Source organism: Nymphalis io, chromosome 11 (genome assembly GCF_905147045.1).
Source record: "Nymphalis io chromosome 11, ilAglIoxx1.1, whole genome shotgun sequence".
NCBI lineage: Eukaryota > Metazoa > Arthropoda > Insecta > Lepidoptera > Nymphalidae > Nymphalis > Nymphalis io.
In genome coordinates this window covers 11,560,140-11,574,974 of record NC_065898.1, presented here as the reverse complement: position 1 = coordinate 11,574,974, position 14,835 = coordinate 11,560,140, and the positions used below count along the sequence as shown (strand labels likewise).

Genomic DNA, 14,835 nt, shown 5'->3' with positions numbered 1-14,835 from the left:
CACTGTGTCTAGTGCGAGACTTTTTAATTACTGTTTACTTACTAGAGTTATATTGACATTAACTACGATGGATTGAAAACAGCGCCGTCTAGTGACAATAATCTTTATTATTATATGCATTAATTTATGTATTGTATGTTAAATCGAATTACATGGATACCCATAAAACAGATAAAACATTATTCCCTAAAATATAAGCTCAAAATATTAATTTGTATAATTGCATTTATTTTTGGAAAAACATATACATATTTTTCTTTTTTATTTAGTTTATTTACATCATAGGTAGGCGGACCTGCATATGGTAAGTAGAATAGACATTGGCTCCGTAAAAAATATTAACCATTCCTTGCACCGCCGATGCGCCACCAACCTTGGATGTTATGTCCCTTGTGCCCGTTACACTGGCTCACTCACTCTCCGAATCGGAACACAACAATACTAAGTATTAATGTTTGACAGTTGAAAATATGATGAGTGCGTGTGATGGTAGCTCCCCAGACTTACTTATATAGTGAATATAATTATTCTTACAACAAGAAGATGCGAGGATGTCTGATATCAAACTGATTGACAAATAGCCGGAGAGGAGTGTCTAACTGCTTTTGTTTAAGATTAACGATAAGCGCGAGACTGCGTGACCCCATTCTGCTTCCGAAGGTGCGTAATGACGTCGTTTCATTGAAGAATTTGTACTGTCTGACAGCGAATTAGACCTAAATGTAATAAACTACCTTTATTAATGTTTCCTTTGATACTTTATGTTTATATGTGACACGCAGAATCCGAATCAATCCAGATATTCCCTTTGTAGTATTTGTTAGTAAAATACAATGGGTAACCGAGATATAAGCTCACAATACAAGTCTCGGTGCGACAGTTCAGAAGTGAAGTTATAAATAAATTGTTGCATAAACATTTTTTATGTAAGCTATATTAGTGTTACATTCGAACGATAGTCAAAATTATTTGCTCAAAGTGAAAATCATACTGATTTCTTTGAAAAAAAAAACTGCTGCGCCTAAATATATTTTATAGCAGTAAATTAAGTTTTACGCTACTGCTATTATATTTTTGTAGGCGTAAACTTTTAAAATGGTTAATATAGTAGTTCACAGTGTTTTTTTACTTGCAGTCTACATTAAATCAAGCAAGTATTTAATTTTCATTCAATATTTTATAAACACTTAATAAAATATGATTTTAACCTGCTTAGCGTATAAAATAGCAAACATAGTATATTTCAATATTCGATTTTGATGCATCAAAAAAAGAGTTGAGATAGTTCACCAGTTTTATTTCATCACAAGTATGATATTATCTGTGAAATATTTTGTCCAATGTTGTATTTATTACAAAACCCATTCATGGTCATGTCAAACGTAACAATTAAAGAGTAGACACAATTAAAAATAAGCAGTGCGTGCAAAGCGCTTATTCTGGATAAACACGCGAACAATTAATTATTTCATTAATAAGACACGAGGACGAACCATGTTGTGTAGGCGGGTACTTTAATTAATTACACATGTCTATTATTGTAATTAGAAAAGTATCCCTAAAACATATTCGTCATTATTCTGTATAAATATTGTTTACTTACTTGTTTTAAATGTTATATAAAGAATGATTTCGATTTTTACATAGGAACATGATAAATTCATTTATTTGTACAGAAACGTAATTAAAATTGTAATTTTTTTTTATTATTGTTTTCGTAATGATTTTAAAACTTTTTCCTTTTGCTTACAAAAATACGTATGATTAAAATTTATATCTGTGTTTTCGTCATATACATTATGTAAATATATGATTATCAGATAATGATTCGTTTCTTATTTTAAAATTATGTCAATGTCGAAGTTAAAGCTGAAACAACAGAACTTAAAACAAGTACACGCCGTCTTGTTTCCCTCTACTGGTGTGTGCAAAAGGTTATTAAACTATTATCGACTTCTTAGAAGATACTCCTTGGGAATGAAATAATCCTCTCCTGACTATTGTTACCTAAACCTAACTTTGTTATATACGCAAAAATAAACCCGCTCAGTACATTTATTTCAATTTTAAACTTACATTGAATTAATCAATTTGTATTTGTCGACAGGAAAGCTGGTTAATTTTTTTTAATCGTAAAATCATAATCGCGATTTAACGGAAAAATACATCTGACCTGTTTGCTAATCTGTTCTACGAGCTCATTATTAGTACAATAGCTGTCATTATATTTTTGTATATGAAGTTAAATCGTCAATGCAAAAAAAAAACGTTATTAAATTATATCAATAAAAATAATATTCACAAATGTGACAATTTTTTAAAATGCAATTGTCGTCCATTTTAGTTTCCGGTTACTCGTGATAAACAAAAGAATTTTAGTATGTCAGTTCATTCACATCTCATACGAGTTTATTTACAGAATAAGGATGTGCATTGTGGACGTTAACTTATCGGCTTATTCAAAGCTGCGAAACGCATCAGTCGCTTAGAGACGCGTAAACCACACACTTACCCGGTAGAGTTAGCTTTACACAAAATGGCATTTAAATTTATTTTCGAAATTCTCGTTTTAGCTGTTTGCGTTGAGTTTGGTAAGTTTAATAAGATAATTAATTTAAAAATAAATTATCCATGTTTCGGAATTTCTAATCCGTATTTAAAACAATTCGTTAGGTAAATTTTGCGGAATCCGGTTAACTGACAAATGAACGAACTCAACTTCTTTTTTATAATGTTATTAAGTCTAGTATTTTTTTTACGGTTTGTATAACAATATATTACTTCAGGCGCGTCGATCCGGTGCTACGAATGCAACAGCGCGAACAATTCCATGTGCTTGAACCCCACCATCTACGACACGGAGACCGTGCAGAAGTACCTCCGCACCACCAGCTGTGATAAAAGCGCCTTCGTAGGATCAAATCCGTCAGCAAGCAAACAGTTGTTCTGCAGAAAAATCATTCAGACGAGTAAGTAATCGTTTTTAGTTCAAGAGCTTTTGTTTTTTTTTTTTAATTTGTTCTAGTTGATTCTGTGTCTTGGATTGGAAATGGTTTTAGATTATGTCCGTTTATCAGAAAGTATTTTAATTTTATTTAAATTTAAAGGACAAGTGAGAACGTTTAATGTGTATTGTATAGTATATTATAGTTGTGTATTGTAGAATTATCAGGTGGTACATTTGACCGAGTGATTTAGATTTTTTTACCATTCGATAACTTTTATAACTATAATTACTTAATAGAAACTTTACCAACTGAAAAGAAACATATATTCATGTTTTATTGACATAATGTTTTTCCTCTTTCGATTTGGTTTGTATTTGGCGCAAAATATTCTTCCAACGCCACGAACTGTACCATTTGTTCCAAGTTATTTATGTTTAAAAAAGTTATATTAATAAAATTCAAATATATATTTTATGATAAAATTTTCATCGAGTATGTAGATATTTTAAAAGAATAATTATTTCGATGATCATTTAATTATTCTGGAATGGAATAAGAATTTGTCCTTTAACCTCATGATATAATTTTGGACATAAATCATCTCTTGAAATGTGATTGGTATTAATTAATCTGGAATGTAAATATATTATTCATCTGCAGTTAAATTAAAAAATTAAGACAATTCAAATCAGATTTAATATTTTAGCGTTTAAAAATAAAATAAACGTAACATAATAAAAATATTTTATTTACAAAGATATCGTAGTGATTCATCTAATTTTCTAGCTTCATGCTTGTACGTAGTGAATGTATATTACAGCAACCGACTGACCTTTGAGTTAGGGGTAATTTGGGTTGTTTTCCCGAATCTGATACATTACACCGACAAAGTCGTGTATTTTTTTTTTATTATTCTTTATTATATTAAATTACAGTTGCTTGATTTTATAATATTTAATCTTTACATTAATTCCGATCAATAAAATAAATACGATTGGTGAACTTTATATAGTGAGATAAAAGGTTATGTGCTAATGTAAACAACAACTATATGATATAATATTATGTACGTTTAAAAGATACATTTAATTGTGACTTCCACATAGGAATACTATTAAAATGTTAGTAGTTAAATTTACGTTTTTAATTATTATTATAGACTTATATACATTTCACGAGCCGGTTGGCGTGGTTGGTAGATACTTGCCTTTCACGCCGAAGGGTGGTTCGATTCCCACCCAGGAATTTTTTGCGTTTGAACATGTCTGTTTGTCCTGAGTCTGGGTGTAATTAAGTATTTACGTAAGTATGTATTTACAAAAGATATGTAGTATATAAGTTGTCTGGTTTCCATAGTACAAGCTCTGCCTTGTAGACTTGCCTTTCACGCCGAGGGGTGGTTCGATTCCCACCCAGGACAGACATTTTTGCGTTTGAACATGTCTGTTTGTCCTGAGTCTGGGTTTAATTATGTATATACGTAAGTATGTATTTACAAAAGATAAGTAGTATATGTAGTATATAAGTTGTCTGGTTTCCGTAGTACAAGCTCTGTTTAGTTTGGGATCAGATGACCGTGTGTGATATTTTATACATATAATAATAGCGACTTAGTTCAAGCTGAGTAAATTAGAATCACCTCATCTAAACCGATAAGCTAAAAATTGGCTAACGATTACGTTTCGATTCGATTGGCAATAATGTGACATTTTGTTAGTACAATTAGCCACATTTTGACCTGCTCGTGTGACTGAAATTTAACAGAGCTTTACATTTAGAAATCACAAATTAATTTAATTTATATAATAAAGATTTTTCATGAATCTTTAAACCTCACTTCACTTATCGTTAGCTTAACGTTTTAACATTATTGAACAATTCGTGTGACGTCATCCTTTCTTAGAATGATTTAGCAATATTCATATTGTGATATTATAAGGGACTAGTGAATGACGTACTCACTGATTCTGATCGTTTCCAGTTCTCCACAAGGGTCACGATGCTGAGGTCCGAGTGACTCGCGGCTGCGGCTGGGTGAGACACCACAAGGATTGCTACAAGGCGGACAATGAAGATCATTTGGAAACAGTATGCCAGTGCTTCAGCGATGACTGTAATTCGGCCATGATGTTAGAACATAGTCTTTTAATTACTTTCATTAGTTTAGGGTTTCTGTTTTTAAAATATTAGTTAGGTTACAGTACTCCCTTATGTATTATTAACCCTCTACTTTTAAATTGGAACCAATTCTACTAATTTATAACGATAACCTTATGTTCCCGATTCTATTACGATCCAACTAGGTACGATACGAAGGTAGTAGAATTGAATCCCAGGTCCTTTGTAAATGAATTTAAATGATTTTAAACCAAAAAGGATGAATATAAATGTGATTTATGTATGTATCCTTTATACTGAATTTGTAAAGTCACGGCTACACTTCCGTTTCAGTTTATTACGTAAATTTTCGTGATTGTCACGAAGGTGCTTATATCATTATTAAATATATTTTTTATTTATACGTTATAATTAATTGAATGTAAAATGAATAAACATAAATAGTAAATTAAGGATTTAAATAAAATTATAATGTGTCATGGCACAACATAAGTACATAAATGGCATTATTAATAAAACTTTGTTTCTTTGCTCTTTCTGTCATCAGTAGTTTGACATTCGAAAGAAGAAGACAAAGCTTTGCATCCGTAAAATGTTAATCAGTTCGGATTTAATATATGTATATCTAGAAATAGTAATTAATTCAGTATCAATGGTTGATAACGGATCAATGTCAGAAATTGTGGCTATCATCATCATCTTTAGACCATTCGTTTGCTCTGCTTTTCTATCACTTGCAAAAGGATTAAATACTTAGAATTCATCACCTTTTTGTAATAAAATTGTGATTTTGAAATACAATGACAGTACAGTAACAGTCTGTGAACGTCCCAATGCTGGGCTAAGGCCTCCTCTCCCTTTTTGAGGAGAAGGTATGGAGCTTATTCCACTATCATAAAAAAAAATTATGGTACAAGAATAATTTTCTCAGCTCTTCTATTTCGTATTTTTCAATTGTATTATTATAAAAATATGTAAGCAGGGTAAAATTTTATAATACATTTAATTTAATTTATCTGTTTCATAAGTCTTACGTTTTAAGTGAATGTTGATAAAATAAAAGTATAAAATAAATATATTATTTGTTTTCCTTGTTACATAACACTTAAAAACCTTATTTATGAATTGCTGAAGTTAAAAATATTCGGCTTTAAAATTAGTTTTAATAATATTTTATAAAGAAAACAAAGCTTTTTATTATTGCAAATGGATGCAATTTTTTGAAATATTAGAGGAAATCATTGATCCTTTGCTATAGAGTTATAGGCAATAGATGTATTATTAATTAATAATACATCTATTGGTGTTTTTCACTGCCTTGTGTAAGATAACTTTATCATTCATAAAAGGTTGTCTTAATTAAGAAAAATATTAGTCTGTGTGGCGCAGAAGGACCTTAAATTAATTAACTCTTAGTGTAGAAGGACCTTAAATTAATTAACTCTTAGTGTAGAAGGACCTTAAATTAATTAACTCTTAGTGTTCGGCCTTATCGGGGAGAGTTGTGGATTGTGGTCTGGAATAATTGATAAGTCTTGGTCATTGTAATTTACATCCTAATCTCGAGAAGTGACGTGTGCGTAAACATAAGTAGGTCGACTCTGGCCTTTGCCATAATCTGAGGAAACAGCAAACCAACATGCCTGAAGGAGGATAGGTATTACATGAGTTCCGAAGCTCGGGTGTGTAACAACTATAACACTAAGTACTAATTTCTTTAGAGAACTTTAATTGATCTGACCAGGATTCAATCATGATCAGTTAGACAGGGGTAGGTACACTATAATACGAATTTTTCTATTTTTTATTTTGGGGAAATCTACAAAACATTCAATATCCTGTGGAGTTGAATCCATCAAGTTCAGTGGGAGTCTTGGCCACTGAATCCTTGCGAACGCCGTCGTAAACACAAAACGGAGTGGCAGCCGGATACTTTTCACTTACGCATCCGCTGCCCTTGCTGTGCCTTCTTGGTTCGGCGGAGCTCACTTCAGAAGAAAGAGTGATCTCGTCCCTCCAAACATCTTGTAAATGTGCACGATAGCATGAGTTCATTGCGGTTGACGTTATTCTCAGTACCTTCCGAGTCTGAGACTTGCATGCGCGGCCCTTGTATAAGTTATGGCTAAACCAATGAGGCAGTGTAACATTAGTATAATAAATAACAGCTAATCTACAAACCAATCTATTAACCTAAAATCTTTTATTTTTAAACAATAAAAAGGAAACCCATTCAGCTGACATCCGGCGACCGCAACACATTGTGTCACTACAATGTAACTAGCATAAAACTCATATATTTCGGAGCGAATTAATCAAAACCTTATTATTTCAAATACAGTAAGATATTTGTTTTTATTACAACCAGAAAGCCATAGGGCTCATATAAGGCATAGTTAAATATTGTTTGCTGAAGTTTATCACACAAGTTTTTCAATTCAATTCAAGCGTCTTGAAGACGACTTTCTATGCGTTGATAGACAGTGGGGACAACAATCCCTGACTCGCCTCTCTTCGCATTACATACTTAGATTAGCACAACCATTGTGGGGTCGTTATACAGACCACTAAACACCTCGATATACAAGCACTAAGACGATAAAATACACGATTGTGTGCCTCTGCTCTAGCAGACTGTGTCTGCAAAGTACGCCCACTGTTGTACCTACCTGGTTAAAACATATTTATTACATATAATAAAAAAGTAAGTAGGTAAAAAATTAAATATATCATATTCCTAATATATCTTGCAAGGAACCATATATTATATCTCGTTAAAAATATATGTCAAAGGAATTATTTTTGAAACCAGTACTTCGTATACAGGTGGAAATGTGATTCATAATTTTTATAATGACGCATCTAGTGCTCGCATTGTATGATTATTTACTTCTGGAAACTATGTTGGTCGACGTTCCTACTTAATGTTCTTGTTTAATTTATTTTACATTGCATGTGCTGTATGTTTCCCTAAAAGAAATAAAATAAAATATAATTAAAGTTTGTAAAATGAATATTTGTAATGCATTTTTTGTGAATCATTAGGAAAGGAAGAAATAGTTGTGTACGAACAAGAAACAAACAAATTAGTGTACAATAGGTGTTGACATAGATTTAAGGATAAACGTTGAATATATTATTATAATTAGTGAATTCTGTCCTATAGACATTGACAGTGATACGAGCTTACATTATTTATAGTAGTAGTACATATGTAAACGCACGTCAATTTCGTAACGCGAATGTCACATCCACAGAAGTACAAAATCATAATGATTAAATAAAATGGTGACATAAAATAACGAAGTAACTCAGAATGGTAAATGATAAAGAGATTATAAAAATAACGCTTCAAACAATGATACCTGCACCTAGCTATTGTATAATATATAATCTATAATTAAAATTTAAAACTTCCTCCAGTTCATAGAGAACAATTAATTAGCAATAATTAATTAGCCGATATCAAACATAACAACCAAACCCAGGCAAGCATCGCTGTTCATGTACTTCATTTGTGTTTATAATTCGTCTCGAGCTCGGCGGCGAATGGAAACATCGTGAGGAAACCTGCATGTGTCTATTTTCACTGAAATTCAGCCATGTGTGTATCCATCAACCCGCCTTGAAGCATTATGGTGGAATAAGCTCCAAGCCTCCTCGTCAAAGGAAGAGGAAGCCGAACAGCAGGACTTTTTTTTTATATGCGCCGGGATAGCAAATGATGGTAAGTGGTAGTAGAGCCCAAACGCGACGACAGCCAGTACAGTCGGGAAGAATGTTCTGTACTAGCCGTCCCCGCCTTGCCGGCCCGCAAGATGCCTCTTCACGCCTCGTTTGAAGGAACCCGGGTTGTAAGAGGAGGGGAACACGTGAGCTGGTAAGGAATTCCATTTTTTGGAAGTGCGACAAAGAAAGGAGATGCCAAATTTCTTTGTTCGCGATGGAATTGATGTCACAGTTAGGCGGTGACATCGAGAACCAGCTCGCGTGGACTTAAGAAGGAAGGGGGAAGCAGGAATTAGAGAGAATAATTCCTCAGAGTACTCGCCGTGATACAGTCGATAGAAAGCGCTCGCACTGAGCGCTATCTCTCGACGCAATTGTAAAGATTCAAGGGTGTTTGTGACCTTTACGTCGCCAATGATGCGTAGTGCACGTCGCTGCAACCGTTCCAAGGCCTCCAGTAGGTACTTAGCGGAGCCATCCCAAAGGTGCGAGCAATATTCAAAGCAAAACCGTACCTGTGTTTTGTATAACAGACACAGTTGTTGTGGCGTGAAAAAACGCCGCACCTTGTTCAGAACTCCGAGTTTCTGTGAAGCTGTTTTTATAATAGCCTCGATGTAATCCCTTGGACTAAGGTCGCAGCGAACGTCCATCCCCAGCATGGCGATTTAAATTCAAAATGATATAATTTTAATCTTTCAACAAATCATAACAATCCCTCTATTTATATACTCACGTTGAAGTGCCATCTGTGATTATTTTTAGGACTTATTTAGTTCATTGTAAAACGGTATCACAACGTAGTTCAAGAAACTATTAATAGATGGCGTAAATACGTTAATTATCATTATATATATTTTAATGTTTAAAACAAAGTATTTTGAAAAAAAAAACTATAATATAAATACAATGATTAATTATTGTAGATTTAAAAAAAGAACAAGGTAAATAATTAAATACTTGACTTGCAAATTATTTTCACTGTAAATTTTTACATATTAATTTCCATTTTCATTGTACTCATATATATCAATTAAAATATTAATAAAAGTTGTTTATTATATAAAATTTTGTAATATGTTACAAAATTTGGCCTTTCTAAACAAGTCAGGTTGGCCGAGTGGTCTAAGGCGCCAGATTTAAGCTCTGGTTCCCGAGAGGGAGCGTGGGTTCGAACCCCACACCTGACAGATGTGTTCAAACATTTTTGAAGATATTACTTTTAATTATTTTTTTCTGAATTATAAAATAGTATCGATTTGACTTCGATTTTGGATGTTACTCGATATCTGCGCCGATTGTAAGTGTATTTTTTTATTTTAATTATTCTAACAAAAGTATTAACATTTATTTTAATTCTTGGCACTTATTTAAAGAAATAAAATCAACATTACGGTGGGATTACAATGGTAAACTGTTAAAGAATTTGATAGCGTTTCAAAAATAAATAATTTATTAAATACTGTACCTAATTCATATTGTAAGCAAAAATGTTTTGATTAAAAAAGGAAAAATCCCGCTGAATTTCTTTCGCTGGTTCTTTCTTTATCTGAGGTGTTTGAGGTGAGGTGACATTCAGAATGGGTAGTAAATTCTTGAAAGTGAATAAGAAAGTGTACCTAATGCTCCTATGTTGAATAAAGTTTTTGATTTGTCACATAACAGCTATCACAATAGCGATGTTCCATTTCGACTGAATGAAAAAACGAATGAATGTTAGCGTGATAGTACCACAGATATACAGACAATGATTGATTGATGATTAGTCCTGAACGATTTTGGCCACGGCCATTCTCAAAAAAGAAAACTATTCAACAATTAAAAAAAAGAACAGCCGACTTCATAAAAAACAATAATTCATTACACTTAAACGAAATATTACAAAATACATAATTATTTGTTTTTATACACTTTTAATATATATTTTTTCTGATTTCGTTTAGTATCCAATATAATAATTAAGCACTTATTAATATACTAATGATTTATTTATAAAAATACAATGTAACAATTCTTTTCCAAGCATATAACCTATTTTAATAAAATATTAATTTTTTATAAGTGCTACCAGCGGATGGGCTTGAAGTGCCTTTGCCTTTTAAGGAAAAAAAACTGAAAGGTCATATTGTAGTACACAAGCCTGTACACAAACTCAGCTCCCCGTACTCTCATCATCCGGAACTCAAATGCGATAAGACTGAGAAACGTTCAGACGCAGGAATAACGCGTAGGACTGTAAACAATGCCGATTTCCAGACCCCATAACTTTTTTGTTAGGAATATAACAAATCAATAAAATGTACTAAATTGTCTATGGTCACATTATTTGATATACGTATGTATATAGAGTATTTAGAGGTAACCGGGACTTGAAAATTATTGTGATAATAATACATTTAATAGGTGGTAGGGACTGGCTTAAGGTCATCGCCATGTCTATGGGCGGTAACGGTCAATACCATTAGGCAGTCCATTTGCTCGTCCGCTACATACATATAACACCAAAAAAACATTTTAGTTTATCCGTTTCTGCGGCATTAATAACAACATAAAAAAAAACAATTTATTTTCTCTTTATTAATGAAAATAAAACTGCATTATAAATGCAATTTGCTTTAACATCTGTACATTTATACGGAAGCCAGTACAGAATCCGCAGATACTTAATACAAAAAAGGGTTTTTTTTTAATAGAAAATATAGAGATAATTTGTAAAAACTCTATTCAAAGCAATTGCTAACAAACAAAACAATATTAGGTACTTATGGATGTGGTTATTAGGTCGTTATAAGATTTTCATTGAAAATTTATCTTTGAAAACATCATCAACAATACATTTATAAAAAAGATAAACAAATGTAACTGCGCATTTATGTAAAGATCATAGGAAAATTACAAATGAAATCTCTAGCTATCTCTGGAATTTGCGATAAATAGCTTACAGCAATTTTGAACCTTATATTGAATAGTATTAAGTTAATAATTAAAAAAACAACACGAGTTACACTTCATTCGCACACAAATAAAATAAATGGAACATTACTCACACATCCGCACGTTGCGCACACGCACACAAATATATTTGATGGAGTCGTCTGCTTTACCGATTTATGGGTTAAGTGTTCGTATGATCCTTGGTTATTTCGAGTTCTTGACGCATTTCGTATATAAATAAGACATTTTTTACTTCAAATATAACCCATATATTTGAAAAGTAATGTAATTTCAAATAAGCGAATAAAACTTACGAATATACTTCAAACACATACACGATGAATATATACTGATTATATTTGATAAATAAATATAAGCAAGTATGCGCAAAATATATTTGTATACAGAGCCTGCACCGATTACAATAAACGATTTAGCGAAATTGATTTTTTTACAACAGAGAATGTTAATAAAATAAGAAAATTATTGAAAGAATACTTGTTTAATAAATAATTAATAAAATTGATATTTTTTTGTAAATTAATAATGTATATGTATATTGAATCAATTACTTGCCATAAATTGATGATTTATGATGTTACTTTAATTGTTGAAATCAAATTTAAATATTTTTAATGACATTGTTTATATTTATGTTCATTAATATTATTGTAATTTAACTTCTTGATTTTTTTTTTTTTTTTTAACTTTGTAATTAGTCGATTTGATTGTACTCGTAGATTGCATTGTATTTTTGTCTCTTTCTGTTGTCTTTTTTACATGCATACTCTAACATTTGTACTATTTTTAAGTGGAAACTTTATTGGTTTATGATTTAGTAATAATTCCTTAATTCTATGTAATAACACACTGTATGTTTCCCAAATATAAATAAAATAAAATAAATAAAATAAAATAAAATTAAAAAAATATCTGATTTGCATTATAAAATATCCACTTACGTATAATTATTTATTGTTCGCGTAATGCTGAGAGCTCTTAGGTTGTGTGTATTTACGGAATTAAACAGACAGACAGATATAAACCCCACTTCACACTAGCATTCCTTATTCTTCCCTTCACAATCACATAGATACACTATGTCTATATACTTAAGTATGGATTTGGTAATAATAGCGGTTTGAATAATATAAAATAAAAATAGAAGTAAGTAGTTAAGTTGAATAGTTTTGTATTAAATATATAGATGTATTAATGACTAAACAGTTCGGAATATAAGTTTAACATAGCAGATATATTAGGAATCACAGGAAATGTTCATATAAGGTTTGTTTACATTTACTTTTCTTATTATTGAGAATAAAATACTCCTTCAATTAGAATAAGCTATATAATATTCTATTTTGAAAATAGAATATTATATATTCTTTTTTCAAAAAGCAAATCACCCAATAATATTAAATATTACAGTGACAGAAACACACAGATAAATGAACCCGTATCGAACTTCCTCTTTAAATCGATTCGAATTAACGATTGTTATAGGGGATACGTCAATGACCGCCAACTAAAGATGTAATAGATATACTCTACAAATCTATATCTGACAAGGACATTGTTTATTGTTGTTTTTATTAGATTCCTGAACGAACAACATTTCTTTATATTGACAAACGTCATTGTAAATACGCTCCTTGCATTACATATTGGGAATGTTTGATGTTTTAAAAAGAATTATTTAGTAAAATAGTAAAAGGAATTGTGAAGGAAATCCGGAATAATAAACTTTAAATGTCGTTTCTTTGTTTACAGAGCAACCCTAAGTTTATTTATTTGTAATACTTCATTGAAATAAAAAAGAATGCTTATATATATTTTTTACTGTTTGTAAAACTGGTTCAGATTTCATGTGCTCAAATAATTGTATTCACACTCGTATCATTAATTTACATAAAACTAACACTAACACAAATACTTCATGACGTAATAGATATGACGTCAATAGAGCGGCCAAAACCCACGCGGCAATTAATGTAAATGACCTAAAAACGAAAGCCAACTTTGAATAACCTTTACATTTTTAGACATTAAGCCGAGATGGCTCAATGATTAGCACACGCGAATCTTAACCTATGATCGCATGTTCAAGTCCGGGCAAGAACTGTTGACTTTTCATGTGATTCATTTGTCCTTATATATTATCTCGTGCTTGGAAGTGAAGGAAAAACATCGTGATGCAACCTACATGTGTAGGTGACAATAAGCCTCGGTCACATCTACCCTCATCACGTGCCACATCCACCAAACCGCGTTAAAGCAGCGTGGCGGAATAACCTACGAAACTTCTCCTAAAAATGTATTAGTCCTTCTCTTGCGCAAGTGTCGAGAATGCCCAGTGGCTGGAACGTACAAATCCTAACTGAAGATTTAGTATTCAAACCCGGGCAAGTAAAAATGATATTCATATACTTAATTTCTGCTCGGAACTTATGTTGTGCTCGGCACTGAAGGAAAACGTCGTGAGGCAACCTGCCTCTGTCTCGATGAATTCTCAAATCTCCACGATTGGAGTATCCACCTGCATTGGAGTAGCGTGGTTTACTAATATATGCGTTTTTATAAGATGAATAATTATAAACACAAATTAAGCAAATGAAAAATCAGTGATGGCCCGAGAACACCACAATCTTCAATTAAGAATCACCCGTTTTAACTACTTGGATATCTCGTCCCTTTTATATATTTATATGCTTAACATAACATAACCTAACCAAATTTAATTATCCCGAACGAAAGATAAACATGAACTAATTCAAGATTTATTGCGATTATATTAGCAACGTCACAATCATTGTGAATGTTAAATAATTTTAATTAAATTTGAGATTAAATTTTATCTTCTTAATTGATAATACAAAAGTGCTTATTGTTAAACATAATGTCCGTGTAAGTTATACAATTACCAATACATTGTATAATATATTTAACCACTATGACGAATCAATGAAATGAGCCCCGCAGATGATGTAATGCAATGAGTCATAGTTTTGCAGTAAAAGACGTCAGCGGTCACGCCCCGCAACAACGTTGCTACTGAAAACCGCTTACCAAGGCTTCGTCAGGGGTTACCAAACACACTCAATGT

At 31.8% G+C, this 14,835-nt stretch overlaps 1 protein-coding gene and 1 non-coding gene across 2 annotated transcripts; both read left to right on the top strand.

Annotated features, from left to right (window-relative positions):
* The first annotated feature begins 2,470 nt into the window (after window positions 1–2,470).
* On the top strand, window positions 2,471–6,142 carry LOC126771803 (uncharacterized). Its single transcript, XM_050491910.1, has 3 exons — window positions 2,471–2,591; window positions 2,787–2,969; window positions 4,930–6,142. The coding sequence occupies exons 1-3, from the start codon at window positions 2,537–2,539 to the stop codon at window positions 5,136–5,138; spliced, it is 447 nt and encodes a 148-aa protein (XP_050347867.1). The 5' UTR covers window positions 2,471–2,536; the 3' UTR covers window positions 5,139–6,142.
* Window positions 6,143–9,901: 3,759 nt separating this feature from the next.
* On the top strand, window positions 9,902–9,985 carry Trnal-uaa (transfer RNA leucine (anticodon UAA)). The gene has a single exon. It is a non-coding gene; the product is annotated as a tRNA-Leu (tRNA).
* Window positions 9,986–14,835: the final 4,850 nt, after the last annotated feature.